Source organism: Eschscholzia californica, unplaced genomic scaffold (assembly GCF_041429995.1).
Source record: "Eschscholzia californica isolate CP2 unplaced genomic scaffold, dmEscCali1.0.p SCAF_6, whole genome shotgun sequence".
NCBI lineage: Eukaryota > Viridiplantae > Streptophyta > Magnoliopsida > Ranunculales > Papaveraceae > Eschscholzia > Eschscholzia californica.
Genome location: NW_028238483.1, coordinates 14,401,437 through 14,425,133, shown reverse-complemented (window position 1 = coordinate 14,425,133; position 23,697 = coordinate 14,401,437). Strand labels below are relative to the sequence as shown.

Genomic DNA, 23,697 nt, shown 5'->3' with positions numbered 1-23,697 from the left:
CGAACAACTTTGTTGAGAAAAAAATAAATATACTACCGATCAAAGAAACTAACTTTGAAGAGTTTTAATTGAACAACTGGAGTTCACAATTCATTAATTTAAATATGATCAAAAAAATTGCAAAAAACTATGATTTTGTTTTCTAACCTAATGAAATGACAGATGATAAGCAAATTCATCAGCAACCTGAAATCCTTAAATCCCACAACATTGTTGGAGATCAGAGGTATAGCTACTTCAATACACTCAAATAAACTCAAAAGATTCACATCAACATACTTTCATATAATAAAGTTTTTTTAGATCTACACAATCTCATAAACAAGAGACACAAAGTTTTGTCACAATATTAAACTAGATATTGAAGTTCGTTCTTACCTTAAACACAATATTCATACTAGATCTATGTCTTCTTCTTTAAGTTTCTTGTATACTATTCTCCTTTTACTTTCTCTCTCTAGATTGTTCTTGAACAAGTCAAAGAAAAGAACTCTCTACACCCTTTTAATTAATTTCATGAGGCTTTTACTTTTTTACCCCTTCTAGTTTGGTAAAACCATTTACTCAATCCGACACTTTTATATTGGGCCCAAACCCAAATTTGGTTCAAAAGCCCCATTTTCAACATCCCCCCTTAAACCAAATTTCCATAACTTTTCATACCTAACATCCACTTCAATTTCTCAAAGACATCATGCTTCAAGGGTTTCGTAAATATATCCTCTATTTGATCTTGAGACTTGCAACACATCACTTCAATATCACCTTCCTTAACATGTTCACGGATAAAATGGTAGCGTGTATCAATGTGCTTGCTTCTTTCATGACAAACGGGATTCTTGGCTAAAGCAATAGCCGATTTGTTATCAAGGAACACTTCGGTTGGACCAACTTGAGGGCATTGAAGATGGGGTTAATTCCGTTTTGGCCCCCGATTTGTGACCAACTGGCCGTTTTAGCCCCCATAAGTGTCCGGCAGTTCGTTTTGGCCCCAAAAATTTCCTAATTGGCCCCAAATTTTTTCCAACCTCCCAATTCTACCCCCATGGCATTTCTGTAATTTATTTTTTTTCTTTTTCTTTGTCCACCTCATATAACAATAATTACATCACCTCTGTCCACCTCACCTCTGTCCACCTCACCCTTCTTCTCCGGCGAAAGGTGGCCGGCCGGAATAAAAATTCCGGCCGGCCACCTTTAAAAAAAAAAAATTTCTCTTTCTTTCTCTCTCTTACTCTTCTTCTTCTCTCTCTCTTACTCTTCTTCTTTCTCTCTCTCTTCTTCTTCTTCTTCTTCTTCTTTCTCTCTCTCTTCCTCTTCTTTACTCCCTCCCTCTCTCTTTACAAGTCCGGCGAAGGGGAGGACCCCCTTCGCCGGACGTCTGGTTTCCAGACCTTCACGGTCTGGAAACCAGACTTTGAAGGCCTGGAAACCAGGCCGTGAAGGTCTGGTTTCCAGACCTTCGTCTGGATCTGGAGTTCCAGATCCAGACGAATCTGGAGTTCCAGATCCAGACGAATCTGGAAAGGGAACTCCAGATTCGTCTGGATTTTGAGTTCCAGATCCAGACGAAGGTTTGGAAACCAGACCTTCACGGCCTGGTTTCCAGGCCTTCAAAGTCTGGTTTCCAGACGTCCGGCGAAGGGGGTCCTCCCCTTCGCCGGACTTGTAAAGAGAGAGGGAGAGAGTAAAGAAGAGGAAGAGAGAGAGAAAGAAGAAGAAGAAGAAGAAGAAGAAGAAGAAGAAGAAAAGAGAGAGAAAGAAGAAGAAGAAGAAGAGTAAGAGAGAGAAAGAAGAAGAAGAGAGAGAAAGAGAAATTTTTTTTTTTTAAAGGTGGCCGGCCAGAATTTTTTTTCCGGCCGGCAACCTTTCGCCGGAGAAGAAGGGTGAGGTGGAGAGGAGGTGGTGAGATGGAGGAGAGATAAGGTGAAGTGGATGATAAAGAAAGGGGTGATGTGGCTTTTTTTTGTTTTTATCCTTTTTCAGAAATAATTCTGTTTTGGCCCCCGAGGATAATTTCGTCAAAAATTTGACCCTTGGGGCCAAAACGAACTGCCGGACACTTATGGGGGCTAAAACGGCCAGTTGGTCACAAATCGGGGGCCAAAACGGAATTAACCCTTGAAGATGCTTCAACATATTTCTTAACCAAATTGCATGACAAACCATAGAGCTAGCGGCTACATATTTGGCCTCACAAGTAGATAAAGTCACAATGGGTTGTTTTTTAGAAGACCAAGTAAATGCCATGTAACCCATAAAAAATACAAACCCCGATGTACTCTTTCTTTCATCTAAGTCTCTACCCCAATCACTATCGGAATAACCGATAAGCTTAAAATCTTGTTCACAAGAGAAAAATAAACCATCATTGAGCGTACCTTTAATATATCGAAGGAGCCTCTTTGCAACATTAAGATGAGATTCATCTGGTGTCTCCATGTACCTATTCACTAGACCAACTCCATAAAGAATATCCGGTCTTGTACATTTAAGATAACATACCTCCATCTTCTTTCACTTTCATATATAAAGTGTGCTCATGAGGACACTTTTCAAATCCATTTTCTTGAAAATACTTATCAATTCTTGCATTCCGTGAACGTGGAGCTTGCTTTAACCCATAAAGGGCCTTCTTCAACTTATAAACTTTATCTTCTTTGCCCTTTCTAACATACCCCAAAGGTTGTTCAACATATATCTCCTCCTCAAGGATACCATTCAAGAATGCCGACTTGACATCAAATTGATAAATTTTCCATGAATATTGAGCCGCTATAGAAATTAACAATCTAATTGTTTCCATACGAGCAACGGGAGCAAATACCTCACTATAATCAATGCCGACTCTTTGCTTGTAACCTTTAGCTACAAGTCTTGCTTTGTATCTTTGGACTTCTCCACTTGCATTCTTCTTTGTCTTATACACCCACTTCACACCAATAGGTTTGTATCCTTTTGGCAAATTTGTCAACTCCCAAGTATCATTTTTTTCCATTGCATTAATTTCTTCATTCATGGCAATTTCCCATTTTTCTTCTTGGATGACTTCTTCATAACTAATAGGATCACAATCCATGAGAAAACAACACAAGTTTAATTCTTCTTCATTATCCACAACTTCATATATCTCTATCAAACTTCTTGTTTTCATTGGCCCTTCATTAGAACTTCCCCCCGATGATGAGGATAATGGAGATGAGGACGATGGTGTTTGTGGGTCTCTTTGAAATTCTCTTGGTGGTGCATCTTCTTCTTCTTCTCCTTCAAGTCTAAGTTCAACTTGAACAATTTCTTTTCCTTTCCATTCCCATGCCAAATCTTCTTCAAATACCACATCCCTACTAGATAAAACTTTATTGACAATTGGATTAAACAACTTGTAACATTTCGTTTGCTCATTATACCCAAGAAAGATACATTTCTCACCTTTGTCATCAAGTTTTGTTCTTCTTGCTTCTGGTACCTTTGCATAAGCAATACATCCAAATATCTTTAAATGAGATACTCTAGGCTTGTAGTAGCCCCATGCCTCTTGCGGGGTCTTCATATAGACACTTTTAGTGGGACATCTATTTAACAAGTATACAACACATGCAACGGCTTCACCCCAAAATTCTCTAGGCAAACTTTTTTCTTTTAACATGCTTCTTGCCATGTCTAATATGGTGCGGTTTTTCCTTTCGGCAACTCCATTTAGTTGTGGTGTGAATGATGGAGTTAATTCATGAACAATCCCATGTTCTCTACAAAACATATCAAATGCTCTTGAGGTATATTCTTCACCTCTATCGGACCTTCGTTTCTTTATCATAAAACCACTTTGTTTCTCAACCATGTTTTTCACTCTTTGAATATCTCAAATACTTCGGATTTATTTTATAAGAAATAAACCCATGTTTTTCTACTAAAATCATCAATAAAAGTGAGAAAGTAATTGTTACCTCCATTTGTCATTGGCTTCAATGGAACACAAACATCGGTATGCACAAGCTCCAATATATTAGATTCTCTCTACCTTCCTTTTTTAGAAAAACTTGTGCGATGATGCTTGCCAAAGATACACCCTTCACACACTTTGTATGGGTGATCAATACATGGTAAATGTAGTGCCCATGAGTATTTGTTATTTCTTCTTTTCCTTCTTGAGGGTAGGAGCCAAATAGTGCTAGAGAGAGAGATTTTGGTTCTAGAGAGAGAAAGCTAGGGGAAAGGAAGGAGAAGAAGGGATCAAGCTTGGTGATTTTTTTTCTTTGTTGTTCTTGGTGTGGAGCTTGGTTTGCTTTGGATCTAAGGTAGATTTCTATCTCTCTAGTGCTTGAATAACCATTTTTATAGAAAACCTAGACAAATTAGATAACACTACAAATCCTAGATTTTAGTATTACTTGAACATAGTTTAGGGTTCTTGACACAAATGTATATACTAGAAGTAGTAGATCCTTCATTTCTACAAACTCTTTTCTAGGTCACTTTGAAATCCCATCTACGTGTGTTAGGTTTCGTAGGATATTTTGCCATAATGACATAAATGATGAACCATACAATCTCTATTAACATTTTCATGCTACATTCATGTATTACAATGATATTTAGGGCTAGACCTCTTTATTTGCCATGATTTTAGTATATAACTCTTATAATTAGATGCCTCTCACTATTGGACAATATTCTTAATGTAGATACATGAACATGTGTTAGTAGTCAACATGATATGGAAATCTTAGGCTATTGTTATACATCAATTCATTACTTGCAAAACATTATAAATATGAAACTCGTATGTCGTAATATACTAACGAATATGATTTTGATTTATGTATGTTGTGGTGTGATGCTATTATATGTGTGTGATGTGATGGAGTTGGTGGAGGGTTGTGAGAGTCTTGTGGTTGGTTCGAACCTCTCTACCGAATGTGGTATAGGTATGGAGCGTATGGGGTCGGCGCTAACTGATGTGATGTGAAAACATCACATTTAGGTCACTTAACTTAGATGAATTAGTTCCTTTTACGCTTCATTTCTAATAATATATGTTTATATTCATGACAAGACATAAAAGAACTATGCAAAGAAATGAGCTAAGGAGACCCTAGAAGAGTCAAGAGCACTTAAAAGAATCTAAGAAGAGGTCCTTAAAGTCTAGGAGCAAAAGGGAGCAAGTAAGGAGATAAGGACTCACCAAGGGTATTATGGTCATTTGAACCTAAGAGGGTCAAAATATAGTTTAAGAAAGTCTATGAAGTCTTGGGAACATGATTGTCACTTTGGTGAAGACTAGAGATGAAAAGCATAAGAAATGAGCAAGTTAGGAGACAAGGGCAAAATTGTCATTTGCACCCTTTGGTCAAGTTAGAGAGCCCATTATTCAAGTTAGAATTAAATGGAGTCATTGAATAAGTCAAAATAACTTGAAGAAGTCAAGCTTGACAAAGGAGTGGCTATAACTACTAAAAAAGGGCAAAGTAGTCTTTTGGGTAGGAAATAGATATTAATGCCCTAACTTGGTCTTTAGACTGCATCTTCTTGCTTATGTGCTGAACTTTAGAGAGAGAAAATGATAATGGAGGCTAGGGTTCATGGAGATTTAAAAATCTAGAGAGGAAAAACAAGAAGAAATCAAAAGGAAGTGAAACAAAGAAGGTGGAGAAGGTGAAGAATGGGTTGGCTATGCTTTGGTGCTCTTGGCCATGGCTACCCAGCTCGGCCAGCAGCATTTTCAGCCCATTAATTGCGTGGGAAAGCTTGTTTTGCATAGGGTTTGGTCTTCCAAACACCCCTTTTGCTTCCCTTGAGTTCCTTTGTTTGTATCTTCTTCTTCTTTTGATTTCTAAGTTTTTTTAAGCTATTCTAAAGGTTGTATTGAGTTATTTGAACTTGCTTGTGATGAATTTTAGAGAGATAAAGTACTTAATATGAGTGATTCATGTTATTATGCTTTGATTTGATTATCTTTATGAATAACTACTCTCATTCTTGATTCAAAGTTTATAAATAATCCTTCTAAAGCTTGATTACTAGTTGTTCTTGGTACATACACCCTAGAGAGAGAGAAATTAAAATAAAGTGAGTATGATTATGGATTTTATGGTGTTTATAATGTTAATCACACTCTCATTTGTGCTTGAATTCAAGAATCTCACCATGTCTAGCTAAACCTCTTGTTGAGGATTATGATGAAATCTTGATATGTTTATGCATGTGTTTGTTTGATTAGATTAGTATGTTTGATATCTCTATCATGTTAGGTTAATCGGTTAAACTTGTTTCATGTCTTAAGTCAAGCATATGTCATATAGTTACTTGTTAATCGATCTTTCCGATCTAGACTCGATGTTAATGGAATATGATGACCCTTTTACTAGTTATGACCGTTGGGTATATCTAGCACTTAGAGCATCTAATTTAGAATCGAGAAGACTCAAACTTGAGAATCGACCCAAACAAGCATCTACGCAAATATATCTCGATGGATTCCGGAATCCTTAACCTCTCTCATATTTAGAATAAAACCCTTGCCTCCCAAGAATCTTTAGTTAATAGTTCAAGTTTACTTATTTCTCTTCTATTTCTTTTTGGTCAATGCCTAATTAAAACCCCCCCTCTGTACTTTATTTGTTTCTGTTTTTTTTTTGTCTAAGTTAGCCTTTGATATATAAATCGGTGGATAAGACCCTTCGATGTCTGAGTTACCAACCTATCCTTGGATCGACCCCGGCTTTGCCGGGTTACTACTTGATACCTCCATTTGGGTGTGCAACCTTTCGGGTGCATCAAGTTTTTGGCACCGCTGCCGGGGATAGGGTTAGTAGTTTAGATATCGTCTACGTGTTTTGTTCATTAGATTAGTGTTATTTGCTTACTTGGACGTTTATTTTCTTTGTTTTTTTTTTAAGCTTCTTTTTAATTCTTGTTTTTTTTGAGGTACTCATCCAAGTAGCTTTAAAGGACGAAAGCTAACAAGCTTGGGATATAAAGGGAGAGACAAGAAAAGGGAAGATGATCAAATTGTGGTAACGAACGCCACCTCTAGTATCATTCCCTAAGCTTTACCTATTTGAGCGGCTTAAGTGCATTTGCATCTTGTCTATTATTGATAGTAGTAGTTGAATTGAACACTTGTGGTTGCTTGCATTGCTTTAATTGTGCTTCAATGGATGTTTATGGGAATGATAGTTGGAATGATGGGGAAAGGTTCATCGACCACTTAGAAGTCTTGGAGACTACCTTGAATCATATTTCCGAGTTATGAGTGTAATTTAGACATAGACCTTGAGATTATTCCATTACTTCCTATATTTCGAGGCCTAGAGAATGAAGATCCATATTTTTATTTGAGATAGTTCGATGAGATTTGCTCGATACTCCCAATCAATGGAGTACTTGAGAAGGTCGCTAAGCTCAAACTATTTCCATTATCATTGAAAGAAAAGTCGAAGATATGGTTTCATTCTCTAAGGCCTAGGACTATAAGAAGTTGGAATGAGATGACTAGGGCGTTTTTGAAAAAGTTTTTCCCAATCCATCGAACCAACACCTTAAGAAGAGAAATTATGAATTTTGAGCAACACAAAGAGGAGACCTTCTTTGGCTGTTGGGAGAGATTTAAAGACCTCCTTCTCGCATGTCTATATCATAACTATGAAATATGGAGGGTCATCGGGTTCTTTTACGATGGCTTGACCTCCAAAATGAAACACTTCGTGGAAGTGATGTGCAACGGAGAGTTTATGAGTAAAAGTCCTAATGAGGCTTGGGAGTATCTCGACCTCTTAGCGGAGAAGGCCCAAGATTGGGACACACCCGTTAAGAGTGACGGAGATATAGCTGAAGGAAACCATTACTCAAAAGGAGGCATATGCTTTTTAAAGGAGAACGGGGAAGTAGAAGATAAAATTGCCTACACGGCTCGGAAAGAATTTATAGATATGCATGATGGTGATTTCGCGATTGATAGTGTCTGTAGCATTTGTGCAAGTCGAGAACACCTAGCGAGTAAATGCCCTAATATTTCTCTTTGTCTCGCTAGGATGCACAAATGTCGTAAACACTCATATGAAGCCCGTAGGTTCGAGGAGTGATGTCTTTACCAATGATTATAAGAATCTTCAAGAGCCCTTAGTTGGTTCTTATGCGTCTCATCATGATAAGACTCTTGAAGATATTTCGAAATCATTTTATGAGGCAGAAACTCAGATTAGCCAAAACACCTTGCACGCCCTTAAAAAGATAGAGGAAAAATTGAAAGACATCGAGAAAAGGGTTTCACAACCCCAAACTCCAACAAATCTCAAGGGTACAGGTGAGGGTAATACACCTAGTGCTAATGTTAAGTCTAACTTCATTCTTAGAAGTGATGAAATGGTTAGCTTGGATACTCTTATGAAGGAAGACATACCCGAGGATCTTACAAATTCTGAGGGAGGTGATGTGACACGAAAATGTCACATTTGGAGAGCCTAACTTAGACTAATTAGTCATTTTCGAGTGTTATCAATAATATTTTATGCGTTTTTCATGTTAGGTACTTATTTTGGAGTTAAGCGTGTAAACCGGAATAAAGGGAACGAATTGTCACTATCATTTCATGTGCCAAAAACGAGAGAAAAAGATTTCAAGCAAATCATATGACAAGAGGAGTCAAAGACGAGTCTAACGATGAAAACGGAAGTCAATTCCGAGTTCGGATGGGGAAGTTGTGGAAGAAAGAAGTCGAGGTTCGGTCTTAAAACAAAGATTCTATGAAGGCACCCCCCTTGATTTCCAAGTGAAGATTAAAGCCCAAGTCTAAAACCCCAAGAGCCTAGATATGAAGGAACAAAACCCAAGCCCAGAGAAGATGAAAGAAGGAAGAGATTTTAGAGGCACCCTCTTGATGGACTCAAGTTTGAGTCAAAGTCAAGTCTTGACTAAGTCTAGGGTTTGAGTAAAAAGAGAGGGTCAAGACACTATTCATCTTCTTCATCATTCAACACACAACTTGGAAGTAAGAGAGAGAAAAGAGGAGGCTAGAGGCTAGGGTTCTTCATCACCAAAAGAAGAGCTTGAAGAAAGAGGGAAAAAGAGAGCAAGAGGAAGGAGGAGCCGGCCCAAGCATAGGCCGGCCAGCACACTAGGCCGGCCGAGCAGCAGCTCGGGCTGCTGCTCGAGCAGCTATCGGAGCACGGGATGAGCAGCACGGCAGCAGCAACCCAGCACGCTCCAACTCCGGGACGCATCTGCAGCTCGGGCCAGCAACTCTGGGACGGCCGGAACAGCAAGACGCACAAGCAGCAAGGCTGCTGTCTGCAGCAGCTCGAGTTCACAAGAGCTGCTGCTCGGGGTGCTTCTCATGCTCGGCAGCAGCTATGGAGGTTGCGGCTGCTTGCTAGGGACGCGCACACTTGCACGGGACAATAGCTCTGTAGGGTTTTGTGTATCCTATACACTAACTAGTGTTGTAAGCGGAATCTCAAACATCTCATGTTTAACACTAGATTGCTCAGGATCGTCATGCATAAACTAATCAATGAACTAGAGAGGGATAAATACCTTAACGCGTTTTCCCTCGAACCATTCCAATCGCATGCAAAGATCGAGAGCTCCAACTGTAGCTCCTCTACTTGAGACACCGAGTGAATAGACTTGATCTCCCTTCCTTTCAGACTGCTAGGACTTACTAGAAGGTTGAGAAGAACTCTTCTTCTTGACTAGATTGATAGAATGGGAACTTTTTCTCTATATTCCTCTCTCTCCAATAGCTGTATATTCAGAGAGAGAGAGAGCTGTATATTTTTCCTTAGAGAAAAATCCACACCTTTTCTGTTCTCAACTGACCCAATATATAGACCAACCCTAATTAGAATCTCATTCAGATTAGGTTTTCTATTTTCTGGGTCACAGAAAAGATAATTACCAAAATACCCTTTTTGGGGTATTTTGATAATCCCCTTAAGTGTGGCCGGCCAGGGCAGCCCACCATGGGCCTTATGTGGCCGGCCCACTTACTCTGGTCGGCCATCTCATGGCCGACCCAAAGAGCCTTCCTTCTATCTTGTCCCGAATCTCCATTCGGACCCTTTCGGCCTTTCCAACTGAATCCCATCCAACTTTAGCCAGTTCCCGTCTAGTCAAATCTCTCCGATCAAGTTACCACTCTTATGTGTAACCCGTTGTAGGATCCGGTCTATGTTAGCCGCGAATCAACTCCTTGATCCGCTGATCGTAGTTGGCTTCTAGCAAAGCATCACGACCCCTAATTGGACCGGACTGGATGATCTTTACGTGTGGTCATCGTTATCCTAACTGACAAATTGATCGCATTGCCACCTTGGTCGAAGGACACTCCTTCGGAAGGACATCTCCTTCAGACCGAACGGATAAATCCTTCAGTCTCCCACTTGTACTTAGAACAAGTGCAATGCTCGATTCCCATGTCGCTTAGTATCTCATCTGATACGTCACACCGTTCAGACTTTCTTGATCCAGAGAACAACTGTCAATTCAAATGATTAACTTTTAATCCATTTGAGTGCGGCCACACATTTCACAGTTGCTTCTCCTCAAGTGGCTCGGAGATACTTATTCCTAACTTAATAGGAGGACATCATCCAGTCTTGTACTCCCACTTAACTCCATGTCTATCCTGTCTCCCCCAGTATGCTGCCTTTATAACCTCCTTTTACGGCGCGGCATTTGACAGTACCAAAGTTCGACATTCCTTACATAAGATGAGTGGAGCACTCATGTTTACGGAATCTCTCCAATCTTGCCTATGAGAGTTTGTGACGCCTTTTTCAACTCCTTGAAAAAACTCTCATCTTTGGGTTAATCCGATGTAGATTCCCCAATCTACATCCATGTAATTGACTTAAATACCATATTCCTATAGCCCATGGAACTGCGCTATCAGTCAATTCCCATGCTAGTCTTCTTAAGTCATTGTTGTCCATGCAATGACCTGGACTAGGGACTCTATAATGAATCTATTCCACGTTCACTTAGTAGGGTTCCATTTACCAGATCACGTATCTGATAAACCTACCTGGAATTCCTCATTATTTTGGACCGTCATTAAACACTAAACCATTATTTAACGACAGAAATAAACTCCTTTATTTCTTTTTATTGAATGTAGCTAATTGATTACATGAAAACCTCTTTTCATTAATCCAATTACAACCTAAAGCCATTCATCGATGCGCTTTATACCTATGCCCCTTCTATGACTCTCATACTTGGGCTGAGGCAGTGGTTTAGTTAACGGATCGGCAACGTTGTCGTCCGTATCGACTTTGCAAATGACCACATCCTTTCGCTCTGTGATTTCCCTAATCACGTGGTACTTCCTTAGGATATGTTTGGATTTCTGGTGTGCCCTTGGTTCCTTAGCCTGGGCGATAGCTCCATTGTTGTCACAATATAGAGTAACCCCATTTTCTATGCTAGGAACTACACCAAGTTCGGAGATAAACTTCTTTATCCAAACTCCTTCCTTAGCTGCTTCCGAAGCGGCAAGGTATTCTGCTTCTGTGGTAGAGTCTGCTACAGTAGTCTGCTTTGAGCTCTTCCAGCTTACTGCTCCTCCGTTTAGACAAAAGACATAACCCGACTGCGATCGGAAATCATCTCTGTCCGTTTGGAAGCTCGCATCCACATGGCCTTCCGCGATTAGTTCGTCTTTCCCGCCATACACCAAGAAGTGATCCTTAGTCCTTCTCATGTACTTCAGGATATTTTTGGCTGCGGTCCAGTGTTTCTCACCTGGATTAGATTGGTAACGACTACACATACTCAAAGCATATGAGACGTCTGGGCGAGTGCAGACCATGGCGTACATGATAGATCCTATTGCCGAAGCATAAGGCACCTTCTTTATGTGTGCTAGCTCATCAGGATCTCGGGGACACTGAGTCTTGCTAAGTGTCGTACCATGTGTCATGGGTAGGAATCCTCTCTTAGAGTCTTCCATCTTGAACCTCCCAAGAACCTTATCTATATAAGTCTCTTGACTAAGTCCAATCATCCTCCTCGATTTATCTCTATAGATCTTGATGCCCAATATGTATTCTGCATCTCCTAGGTCTTTCATTGAAAAACACTTCCTAAGCCACTCTTTCACGGAGTCAAGCATAGGAATGTCATTTCCAACGATCAGTATGTCATCCACATACAGGACCAAGAAAACTAGGTTGCTCCCACTAACCTTCTTGTATACATAAGATTCCTCTTCATTCTTCAGAAAACCAAACTCTTTGATTTTCTCGTGGAATCGAAGATTCCAGCTCCGACTTGCTTGCTTCAACCCGTAGATGGACCTTTGAAGCTTGCAAACCTTTCCAGCATTCCCGGAATCCTCAAAACCCTCAGGCTGTGTCATGTACACATCCTCTTCCAGTTTACCGTTCAGGAGGCGGTTTTGACATCCATTTGCCAAATCTCATAATCATAATGAGCTGCAATTGCTAGAATAATCCTAATGGACTTAAGCATCGCGACAGGGGAAAAGGTTTCTTCGTAGTCTATACCCTGGACTTGTCTGTAACCTTTTGCCACCAGTCTAGCTTTGAAAACGCTCACGTTTCCATCCTTGTCTGTTTTCATCTTGAAAATCCATTTGCATCCTATGGGTTTTACCCCATCGGGCAAATCAACCAAGTTCCAAACTTGATTCTCAGACATGGATTCCATTTCGGATTTCATGGCTCCCAGCCATTTTTCGGAGTCTGGGCTCGTCATAGCTTCTTCGTAGGTGCTGGGTTCGTTATCCTCTACCAACAACAACTCTTGTCGTTGAGACAACTCAATCAGCCTTGCGGACCTACGCGGGGCTTGAACAACATGTGAGACACTCTCAACTCCTTGAGGGTTCTCGTGCGAATCACATTCACTCTGCGCGGGAGGATCTCCGAGATCTACCATCTCATCCCCTCTTTCCTCTTCTATCGGCTCATAATAGTTAGGAATCGCGACTTCTGACATCGGTGTAACGGTGTCAGTTTGTTGCTCAGATCGAACCTCTTCGATCTCTATATTTCTCCCACTTGTCTTCTTGGAAAGGAACTCCTTTTCAAGGAAGACACCATCACGAGCAATAAACACTTTGTTCTCTGACGGGTTGTAGAAGTAATACCCCTTTGTCTCTTTCGGATAACCGACGAAGAGACACTTGTCTGATCTTGGTGCTAGTTTATCTCCTTGTAAACGCTTTACATAAACATCGCAACCCCAGACTTTGAGAAAAGACAACTTTGGAACCTTTCCAGTCCATATCTCATATGGCGTCTTTTCTACAGCTTTTGACGGAGCTCGGTTAAGTGTGAAAGCAGCCAGTTTCTAGAGCATACCCCCAGAAAGTGTTAGGAAGATCGGCTAAGTTCATCATCGATCGAACCATGTCCATCAATGTTCGATTCCTCCTCTCGGACACACCGTTCATCTGAGGTGTTCCTGGAGGAGTGAGTTGTGAAACTATTCCACAACTCCGAAGATGATCCTCAAACTCTTGACTCAAATACTCACCACCTCGATCCGATCGAATGGCTTTTATTTTCTTGCCAAGCTGATTCTCTACTTCATTCTGGAATTGTTTGAACACTTCAAACGATTCCGACTTATGCCTCATTAGATACACGTAACCATATCTAGTGAAGTCATCAGTGAACGTTATGAAGTAGCCATAGTTACCTCTCGCAAGTGTACTCATAGGTCCGCATACATCCGTATGTATCAGTCCAAAGGGTTCACTCACCCGATCTCCTTTCCCCTTGAAGGACGATCTTGTCATCTTGCCCACTAAGCATGGCTCACATGTATCGTATGATTCCAAATCACACGATCCCAGAAGTCCATCTGCATGAAGCTTCTGTATGCGTTTCATGTTAATGTGACCCAAACGACAATGCCAGAGATAACTTTGGTTAGAATCATGAGTACGAAGCCGTTTCGTGTCTATGTTCAGGATTTCGTCTTCTATGTTCACAACATAAAGACCATTACGCAGCTTAGCACTGGTATAGAACATCTCACCCTTGTATAAAGAACAACTCTTGTCCTTTATTATAGCGTGATATCCCTCTTTGTCTAACACCGACGCAGAGATGATGTTCCTTGATATAGTCGGTACATAATAGCAATTACGTAGCACTAATATCAACCCAGTCTCTAAACTGAGCTCGAAAGTTCCTACAGCCACAGCAGCAACTCTTGCCTTGTTTGCGACTCGTAGAACCATCTCGCTCTTTGTCAGATACCTGACCTCCTTGAGCTCATCTAATTCTAAAATTATATGTGCTCCACATCCGGTATCATATACCCATGAGGGAGAGTCAGCCATATCTGCCAAATTGACCTCTATAACATAGGCACCGACTTCCACTTCCCTTTCTGGTAGCTCTATTACGCTTTCTTTCTTTGAAGCATCGAGAACTCTTCTCTGATCTTCTTCCCAATCTAGAAAGTCGTATAGATCTCTATCTAAACGTGAACTAATCCTATTTGCCATCTCTACTCTACAGAAACAAAATAAGGATTTTGCTAAGTACTACATTCAATGTTTACGCAAAAACACTTTTTGCCATATTATTCAATGAAAAACGTCCCCCTATGAATAATACGATTCCAAGATCCCATTCCTGTGAAGCTAAGCGTACTTTGGCACTGCCCTTAACTTCACCCTCCTGGGTGAGTAACTCCTTACTGATCATATCTCATATGACTCTTGGTTGATGAATAACACTTATGTGTTCAATTCATCCTTTTACCTCGAAATCCAAAACTCTTTTGCTGACTCGTTTGAGAATAACCATTTAGACATGTAGACCTCTTCATAGGTCTACCCGTATTGTCCCAAGGTAAAAGATGGCACCCTGCTTTGGCATGACCCACCATCGATGAACAAGGGCGCAACAGGTGTCTTAATCTGGGTAGGCATTACTCAAAATTCTTTTTGGGGACTCTTACGTTTTTGTTTGCATGCATTACTGTGAACTCTAACATAATCATACACCACACAAAACGTAAATAAGTAAATGCGCGCGAGAAAATAAATCAAGCAGATATGATCCCAGTATGGCCTCTAACCTAAAAGTTCTAATCTTCTTAGGTTATTTGCTTGTTTAGCCTCCGTTCGCCTGGATCTCCATCCTCGAACATCCATTGAATTCTCCCACTCGAACCACGATCTCATCCTTTGGCTCTTCAATGGACTCAATTGTACCCTTAACTCTAATTACAAGACTCAACGATTCGCAGATCGTATAAAACTTGAAATTAAATTAATTACATCGGGCACCCATCCGTGCTTAAAAACAAGATAGAACAATTCTATGGCCATACTAGAACCCGCATTCACATCCATACATACATAATAATATGACACTCATAAAACACCCAAGTATGTATGAGATTCGCTTACTCAGGTCGAATCTAGGTTTGCTATGTTCTAGATAGCTATTCGGGAGATACTACCGACATCTCTATGTCTAACGTGCCTTAAGTCTAATTATCTCATAATTCTGACTAATGGCTCATTCTAGTTTTATCCTAAAAGATTTTGAAATCGTTTTGGAAAAACTCCGATTCGGGCTTTGGTTAGCCCGGGTCGCTTTCGGAAAAAATATGGTCAAAGTCGGAAGAAGAAAACCGAAACCTCCCACTTAAGTCAAGGCCCAAAAGACCCGAGTCTAACTCCAAAGACTTAAGTCAAACTTGGTCAAGGGACCCTTTGACTAGACCTAGTCAAGTCTCGGTCAAGGTCCGAACTAAGGTTGGACCCGGATTGGCACGTTCCAGACCGTGCCAAGTCCCTCGGGTGGTCGCGTCCTGGCCCTAGGCCAGACGCTTCCCAGCCCCGCAGACGCGTCCTAGACGCTCTGCCCAAGTCTATGCTTCTCGGACTCCCAGTCCGAGACAGCTCCTGGTCTCACCAGACGCGTCCCAGACGCGTTCTGGAAGGTCTAGTCCTGGTCGCGTCCGGACTTGTCTCTGTGGTCGCGTCTGGAAGACGCGACCTCAGGTGCTGGACGCGGATCCTTCGGGATCCCTGTCCGAGACGCTCTCGGACGCGTCTTCCGTCCGAGAATAGCTCGGACGCGTCCTAATCCGAGACGCTCTCGGATTCCCAGTCCGGGAAGGACTGGGACGCGTCCAGAGCGTCCGCGACTGGCCAGACGCGTCCTGGTCAGTCCGGTCTCCTGGACAGCACCCTGTTTTCTCCCAATTTTCGAAAAATTCCAACTTTTTGCTGCTGTTTTGATGATTCTTCATCCAAAACTCAGCAATTTGAAAACTCTTTTCAAAAAACCATCATCTTTAAAATTTTATTTTGAAAACTCTTTTCAAAAACATCAAATTTTAAAGTCTTCCCATTGAAACTCTTTCAATTTTCTATCCGATTAAGTCTAAATCTAATTTAAACTAATCAATTTCATGTCTAAATCCCTATTTAAACATAAAATCATCTAATCAATCAAGCTCGAATCTAATTCGACTAGTCAGAGATAGTTTCATGCAACCGGCTCGTGATGCCACTGTAGGGTTTTGTGTATCCTATACACTAACTAGTGTTATAAGCGGAATCTCAAACATCTCATGTTTAACACTAGATTGCCCAGGATCGTCATGCATAAACTAATCAATGAACTAGAGAGGGATAAATACCTTAACGCGTTTTTCCCTCGAACCATTCCAATTGCATGCAAAGATCGAGAGCTCCAACTGTAGCTCCTCTACTTGAGACACCGAGTGAATAGACTTGATCTCCCTTCCTTTCAGACTGCTAGGACTTACTAGAAGGTTGAGAAGAACTCTTCTTCTTGACTAGATTGATAGAATGGGAACTTTTTCTCTATATTCCTCTCTCTCCAATAGCTGTATATTCAGAGAGAGAGAGAGCTGTATATTTTTCCTTAGAGAAAAATCCACACCTTTTCTGTTCTCAACTGACCCAATATATAGACCAACCCTAATTAGAATCTCATTCAGATTAGGTTTTTTATTTTCTGGGTCACAGAAAAGATAATTACCAAAATACCCTTTTTGGGGTATTTTGATAATCCCCTTAAGTGTGGCCGGCCAGGGCAGCCCACCATGGGCCTTATGTGGCCGGCCCACTTACTCTGGTCGGCCATCTCATGGCCGACCCAAAGAGCCTTCCTTCTATCTTGTCCCGAATCTCCATTCAGACCCTTTCGGCCTTTCCAGCTGAATCCCATCCAACTTTAGCCAGTTCCCGTCTAGTCAAATCTCTCCGATCAAGTTACCACTCTTATGTGTAACCCGTTGTAGGATCCGGTCTATGTTAGCCGCGAATCAACTCCTTGATCCGCTGATCGTAGTTGGCTTCTAGCAAAGCATTACGACCCCTAATTGGACCGGACTGGATGATCTTTACGTGTGGTCATCGTTATCCTAACTGACAAATTGATCGCATTGCCACCTTGGTCGAAGGACACTCCTTCGGAAGGACATCTCCTTCAGACCGAACGGATAAATGCTTCAAGCTCTTGGCTCGGGCAGGAGCTATTTTGGCCGGATCTATGTTCTCTTGGCCGGATTTTGAAGGTTTTTGGCCGGATTATTTATAGGGTTCCGGCCACTTTCTTGATTCGAAACCATAGGGCTTTTGTTTCCCACATCATGAGCTTGCTTCCTATGTGTTTGATTTTGATTTTGGGTAAGAAATCTTTAGAGAGAGAAAGCTTGATGAAGCTTTAATGGAGTTTGGGTGAAAAATGGAGAAGATGATGGTGGTCGCTATGGGGAAATCTGATTTTTACTCGGGGACACCCAAAGTGCACTATAAAAGGGAAATCCAGAATTTTGTTACGGGGAGATCGACTACACTTAGAGACTCATTTTTCTCGACGAACCTAGCCTCGAGCCACATCGAAAAAGGGGGATTTCTCTTATCATTTCTTTTCATTTATTACTTATTCACCATGTTAGCTAAATCAAGTGTGTCGATTATATGAGATGAAATGTGATGAATTTGTGATTATGTTTAATATGATTTGATGTTTTGATTATCAATTGATGTTCATTTGATTCGATTATCGTTTTGATCGTATTTTCATGTGTCTTGTCAAGCACTTCGCATAGTTAATAGACGAAACGAAGTATTCGATATCGATCGTAGTCTAAGTCATAATTTCATGTGTCTTGTCATGCACTTCACATAGTTAGGCGACTAGACGACACTTTCGATGACTCGGGGTTAACCGATTTAGACGTTTGTTTGACTAAGTATGATCTCCGGATATACGTAGTACTTAGAGACATCTACTTTAGGAGTCGAACATCGATTGTACTTCGACACATTAAATCGGACTACACATAGTCGTAGGTTTATCATTATGGATTCCCGGACTTCGACACCTCTCTCACTTATTTGTTGCCCGAATCGAGTCTTACCGTCTCCCGACTCTTGTTCCTCCGACTCTTCTCTCGAATCTCTCTCGCCCGTTTACTTTTATCGTTTAATTAGTTTATTTCTTCTCTTATTACTTATTCAATCTAAAACCCCCATTTATCTTTGTTTCCTTTCCTATTTAGTCTAAGTTAGCATTTGATACATAGACCGGGGGATAAGACCCTTCGTTATCCGAACCGCCTTCCTATCCTTGGATCGACTCCGGTTTTACCGGTTAATACTTGATACCTCCGCTTGGGTGTGTAATTCTGAGGGAGGAGATGGACATAACGAGATTTTAAAGTCGAAATCAGAGTCTGAACTAGTTGATGAACCTCATTCCGCTTTTCATAAACAATTGTTACCTACTCGTGATATGAATATGCTTGCATTGATAGTTAAGAGGGACAGTACTACTAGTGCTCAGGAGAATCATAACGACATGACTAGTTTTTTACCTGAGACCTTTGTAGCTAGTAAAGATGGACTAGATGTGGATGCCCTCTTGAGCGGGGCTATAGATTTCCCTAAGGACACATATGATATCGAGACAAGTATAATGTTTAAAGGATTGGTTGAACCCTCACTTAAGGAAACTTTTGACTTAGTCTTGAGCCTTATGGGCAAACCCTTAGGTTTTAGTTCGACATCTCAACCAATATCTCATACATATGTAGATCCTTTAAGTGAAATGCATGTTTTCCCTGTTATTATTATATCAAACTTTGTTGCATTGTCATCATCCAAGTTTGGGGATTACCTCTTATTTTTTACCGTCTCACTTATGTACCAATGCCATTACATTGTTGTGAGACGGTTCTTACCGGTTACATCTTTTCTTTGGGCAGACCCCCATATCTTTCGTCTTTTGTTATATGATTGGTTGGTCTATTGAGATGGGTTTGATGTTTGTGGGTATCATCTCTGGAAACCCACCACGAGACCTAACTCGTGCTCTTGTGAAAGCAAGAGAATCAATGACTAATTGCATGGTTCGATGCAATCGAGTGATCCCGCGTGAGTGGTCATTTTTATTTGGTCACGCTTATGCTTCATTCTTATGTTATTTATTGATATGTTAAGAGCGTTTCTCACTTTGTATACTTCTGGGACGTGGTTCATTCCAAGTTTGGGGATGGCGATGGGCTTATCATCAACTTGGACCTCGAATACATAAGTCTTGGTAGTATCACTTTTTATCTCCTTCGACTATGGTAATATCCTTCCACTATTCTCTTTAACTTATTGTACCTCTTATATTTTGGTGAGTATATGCTTAGAACATTGAGGACAATGTTAGTTTTAAGTTTGGGGATGGGGATACGACCTTTTTGGTCGCATGACATCATGACCTTAGATTTCAAAAGACAAGAGGGCTCAACAAATTGACCAAATTTGAAAATTTTTGGGTAGATTTGGTATGACTCTAGTGGTATTCTTGAGTATGTTGATGCATGTGGTTCTTTCTTGATAAATCTTATGCATGCTCTTAGTCTTTTCATGAATGTTAAGTCCTTTGGTGTTGGTGTCTTATCATGTGAATCATCTTAAGGAAGAAGGAACACTTCTAAGTGACCTAAAATAGTCATTAGTGGAGACTTAAACGCATGTGAGATATCTGAGCCTTTCTATTGCTTTTGAGTGTACTCTTCCGTGCTAACTCCGAGTAGAATGAAGAGCTACTCAACTTCGCAACTTTCAAAAGAGCTTAGACGATCTCATGAGCTTAACTTTCTTAGCCACTAGGAGTGACATCAGGATAGCGAATAAACCTCACTCTTGTAGTCCATGAAACCCAATAATGGTGTCAACTTTAGGGAAACAGACATTTCACCCACTCATTCATCATACTATTCCTGAGAATGAAGGCATGAGAAGTAAAGAAGAAAGAATGTGAAAGCAAAATGTGAAAGTAAAGGTGATTTGCTGAGAATACTAGTTGTATTTTTATTTTAGTGTTTGGATATGAGTGCAAAAAATAAAAGAAAAAGTGAAAAAGTGAAAAAGAAAGGAAAGGTATTCCCTAGATCAAGATGACTAGATGCAGGAATAATCACAACAATCTCATCATTCACAACAAGTGACAGTATCACGGTCTCATTATTTTGACTGATACCAGAAGGATAAATTTTGACATCAACAAACAAACAAAAAAAAATCCAGACACACCCTTTTTCATGTTGCCGACGATCTATATCTCATTCTCTCTCTTCTGTCTCTCTCTTCTGTCTCTCTCTCCCATCCATCGCCTTCGCCAAAACGTAGAAAAGAGACTGAAAGAGAAAGAGAAAAAATAGAGGCAGAGAAAGAAAGAAAAAAGAGAGAGAGGAAGAGGAGAACAACGATGACGATTGAAGTAGGTGGTGGAGGTTACCGGAGTTGATGGCGGAGATCGCCGGAGTTGATGGTATGGGAGGGGAACATGGAGGAAGAAGAAACTGATGAGACATTAAGGGTGGGCGACATTTTGAGGAAACAAAATGTTACAAAATTTCATTTGTTTACACCCAAAAGTTTGTACCCCGGAAAATATCTTTGTTTCCAAAAACATTGACCTTTATTTTATCGGGGGTGCATGAGAATCAAGCTCAAGAGACCGCTACTTGGTCCAGAATGCATGGATCTGACGATAGCAAAATGAATTGGCCAGAAGCCCAAGATGCGCGCTGCCACCCGACTCATTACGTTTTCATGGGTTAGATTGGGCACCATTCATGTTTTATCGTTTTTTTATTGTCCTGGTGTATCCGTTCACTTTGCCTATTGTGTTAGATCGATGTGTGAGCCCTTTTGTTGTATCGTCACCTTGGGGTGGGTCTATAGTGATAGACCACATTTGGCGGGGGTGCATTATTAAGTTAGGTGAACGAGAGTTTGCTTCGGACCTCTTTGTACTTCAGTTAGTTTACTATGATGTCATCCTAGGCATGGATTGGCTCGCTTCATATCATGCACTTGTGGACTGTTTTGCCAAGACGGTCACATTTTCTCTTCCGAGTGAAGAGGTGTTGGTTGTGTCTGGACTTACGAGACAAATGAGGGAGATGCACTTGGGTAACGTGGAACTGATAGAGCATCCGGTGATGGGTAAGACACTAGAGATGATTGATGTGGTATGTGAGTACCATGTGGTGTTCAGCGATATACCAGGGTTGCCACCACGCAGAGAGGTTGACTTCTGCATAGAGTTGGAACCGAGTACTGCACCGATAGCTAGAACTCATTACTGAATGGCTCTAGTTGAACTACGTGAGCTCAAGGACCAGATTCAACAGTTACTTGACTTGAGTTTCATACGCCAGAGTAGCTCCCCGTGGGGTGCCCCTGTTCTTTTTGTTAAAAAGAAAGACGGGTCGATGAGGTTGTGTATTGATTATAGGGAGTTGAATAAGGTTACTGTGAGGAATAAGTACCCTTTACCGAGGATCGATGACTTATTCGATCAATTGAGAGAATCCAAGTGGTTTTCGAAGATTAACTTGAGATCAGTGTATCATCAGTTACGGGCCCGAGAAGAAGACATTCCTAAGACTGCATTTGTGACACATTATGGTTGGGTCAGGAGGGTTGTGAGAGTCTTGTGGTTGGTTCGACCCTCTCTACCAGATGTGATATATAGTATGGAGCGTATGGGGTCGGCGCTAACACAATGGATGGCCTTGTGGACCACGCTCTCATACAACGTGGATACTAACTTATCATATTGCTTTTGGTTGTTTATTACAAATGTTGTGATATTATGTATGTGTGACGTGATGTAGTTGGTGAAGGGTTGTAAGAGTTTTGTGGTTGGTTCGACCCTCTCTACCGGATGTGATATAGGTATGGAGCGTATGGGTTCGGCTCTAACACAATGGCTGACGTTGTGGACCACACTCTTACATAAGGTGGACACCAACTCGTCATGTCGCTTATTGTTGTTTGTTACATATGTGGTACACTTTATTTCTAATGGTCACAACTCGGATACTACACTTGGACATCTCTACATGATATGTGGTTGTCTATTTGTTTTGGTAGCTCTTGAAACTGTCTATTGAGGCTTTATAGGTTTCGAAATCTACTTGTTGGGGTCTGACCCAACCTTTTATTTTTCAGGACAAGGAAATCGGGAAGTGCCAGCTGCTTGAGTCATAGTTAGCCTTGGAGCAATTTCTTTAGTGGTTTTTCTTTCTTTCTTTAGGTAGTTATTTGGAGTTGTATCTCCTAAATACTTGGTGTTTCTTTTGTTTGATCTTGTCCGACATATGTGTCGATGATTTAGAGACATCATGTGAGGCTTGAGAAACTTAGTATAGTTTTATTAGATGATTTATTGTTACTTTTTGAGATTCATGTTCAATACTATTTGTCTCCTTGATGTGTATATCGTATATGTTTACTGTTCTGCGGAGAAATGCCTTAAGTTTAGGTTTTCATGGCGGCCGACGTGGAAATCTGGATTTGGGGCGTTATAGTAAACCCCTTACCATATTCTTGCTTGCCAAGGTCTTCATCCCATCAAAGTTTAGATATCCAAGTCTCAAGTGCCACAACCAAGATTCATCTTTCACAATAGAGTTTAAGCATTTTTCATCACCATGTTGAATGTTCAAGGGAAAGAATCTATTATTTGCCATCTTTACCTTAGCAATTAGAGTTCCACTTCTATCTCTTAATGTGAGATGAAGATCCTTCAATCTTATATCATAACCTTTTTCTAAAAGTTGTCCCAAACTCAAAATATTATTTTTCATTGCGTGAACATAATAAACATCGGAAATATAGTTATGTTTTCCATTTTTAGTTGAATGAGGATATTACCTTTCCCTAGCACCGGTATCTTTGAGGAGTCATCGAACTTTACACACCCTTTCACACTTTCATTCACTTCAACAAACAATTATCTTTTTCCACAAATATGATTACTTACACCGGTGTCGAAATACCAAGTGTTTGTTTGTATTTCATCAAGACCTTCACAAGGAAATAACAATGTAGGATCAACATTAATTTCTACTTCATCTTCAACAAGGTTTGATTCTTCCTTAACTTCATTTTTATACCAACATTCATTACTATAATGCCCAAGCTTGTGACAATTATAGCATTCAATATCCCTTGTGTCTCTACCTTGGCTATTATAAGGTCTAGTAAAGTTTCCTCTACCTCTTCCTAATGGTTCATTTGTTCTTCCTCTATCAAAAAAATTTCTTCCTATTTGGCTTCCAAAGCCTCTTCTACGATTATCATAACCTCTACCATAACTCTCATAGCCTCTTTCTTTTTTGGGGTGTATTTTGTTTTTCTTCTAAAGTGAGTTTTGCTTG

General features: G+C 40.5%; 1 protein-coding gene across 1 annotated transcript; it reads left to right on the top strand.

Annotated features, from left to right (window-relative positions):
• The first annotated feature begins 5,518 nt into the window (after positions 1-5,518).
• Positions 5,519-20,403, top strand: LOC147531893 (uncharacterized). The gene is made up of 2 exons (XM_086650907.1): positions 5,519-8,425; positions 18,667-20,403. Exons 1-2 carry the CDS (start codon positions 8,056-8,058, stop codon positions 19,281-19,283), a joined length of 987 nt encoding a protein of 328 aa, XP_086507033.1. The 5' UTR covers positions 5,519-8,055; the 3' UTR covers positions 19,284-20,403.
• The last annotated feature ends 3,294 nt before the right edge of the window (positions 20,404-23,697 follow it).

Bases quoted from the DNA above. Each gene is read 5' to 3' on its own strand.
- LOC147531893 (XM_086650907.1), top strand. From the start codon at position 8,056: ATGAAGCCCGTAGGTTCGAGGAGTGATGTCTTTACCAATGATTATAAG. The intron at 8,426-18,666 runs GTGATGTGACAC...ATTCTGAGGGAG, and splicing joins TCTTACAAATTCTGAGGGAG to GAGATGGACATAACGAGATT.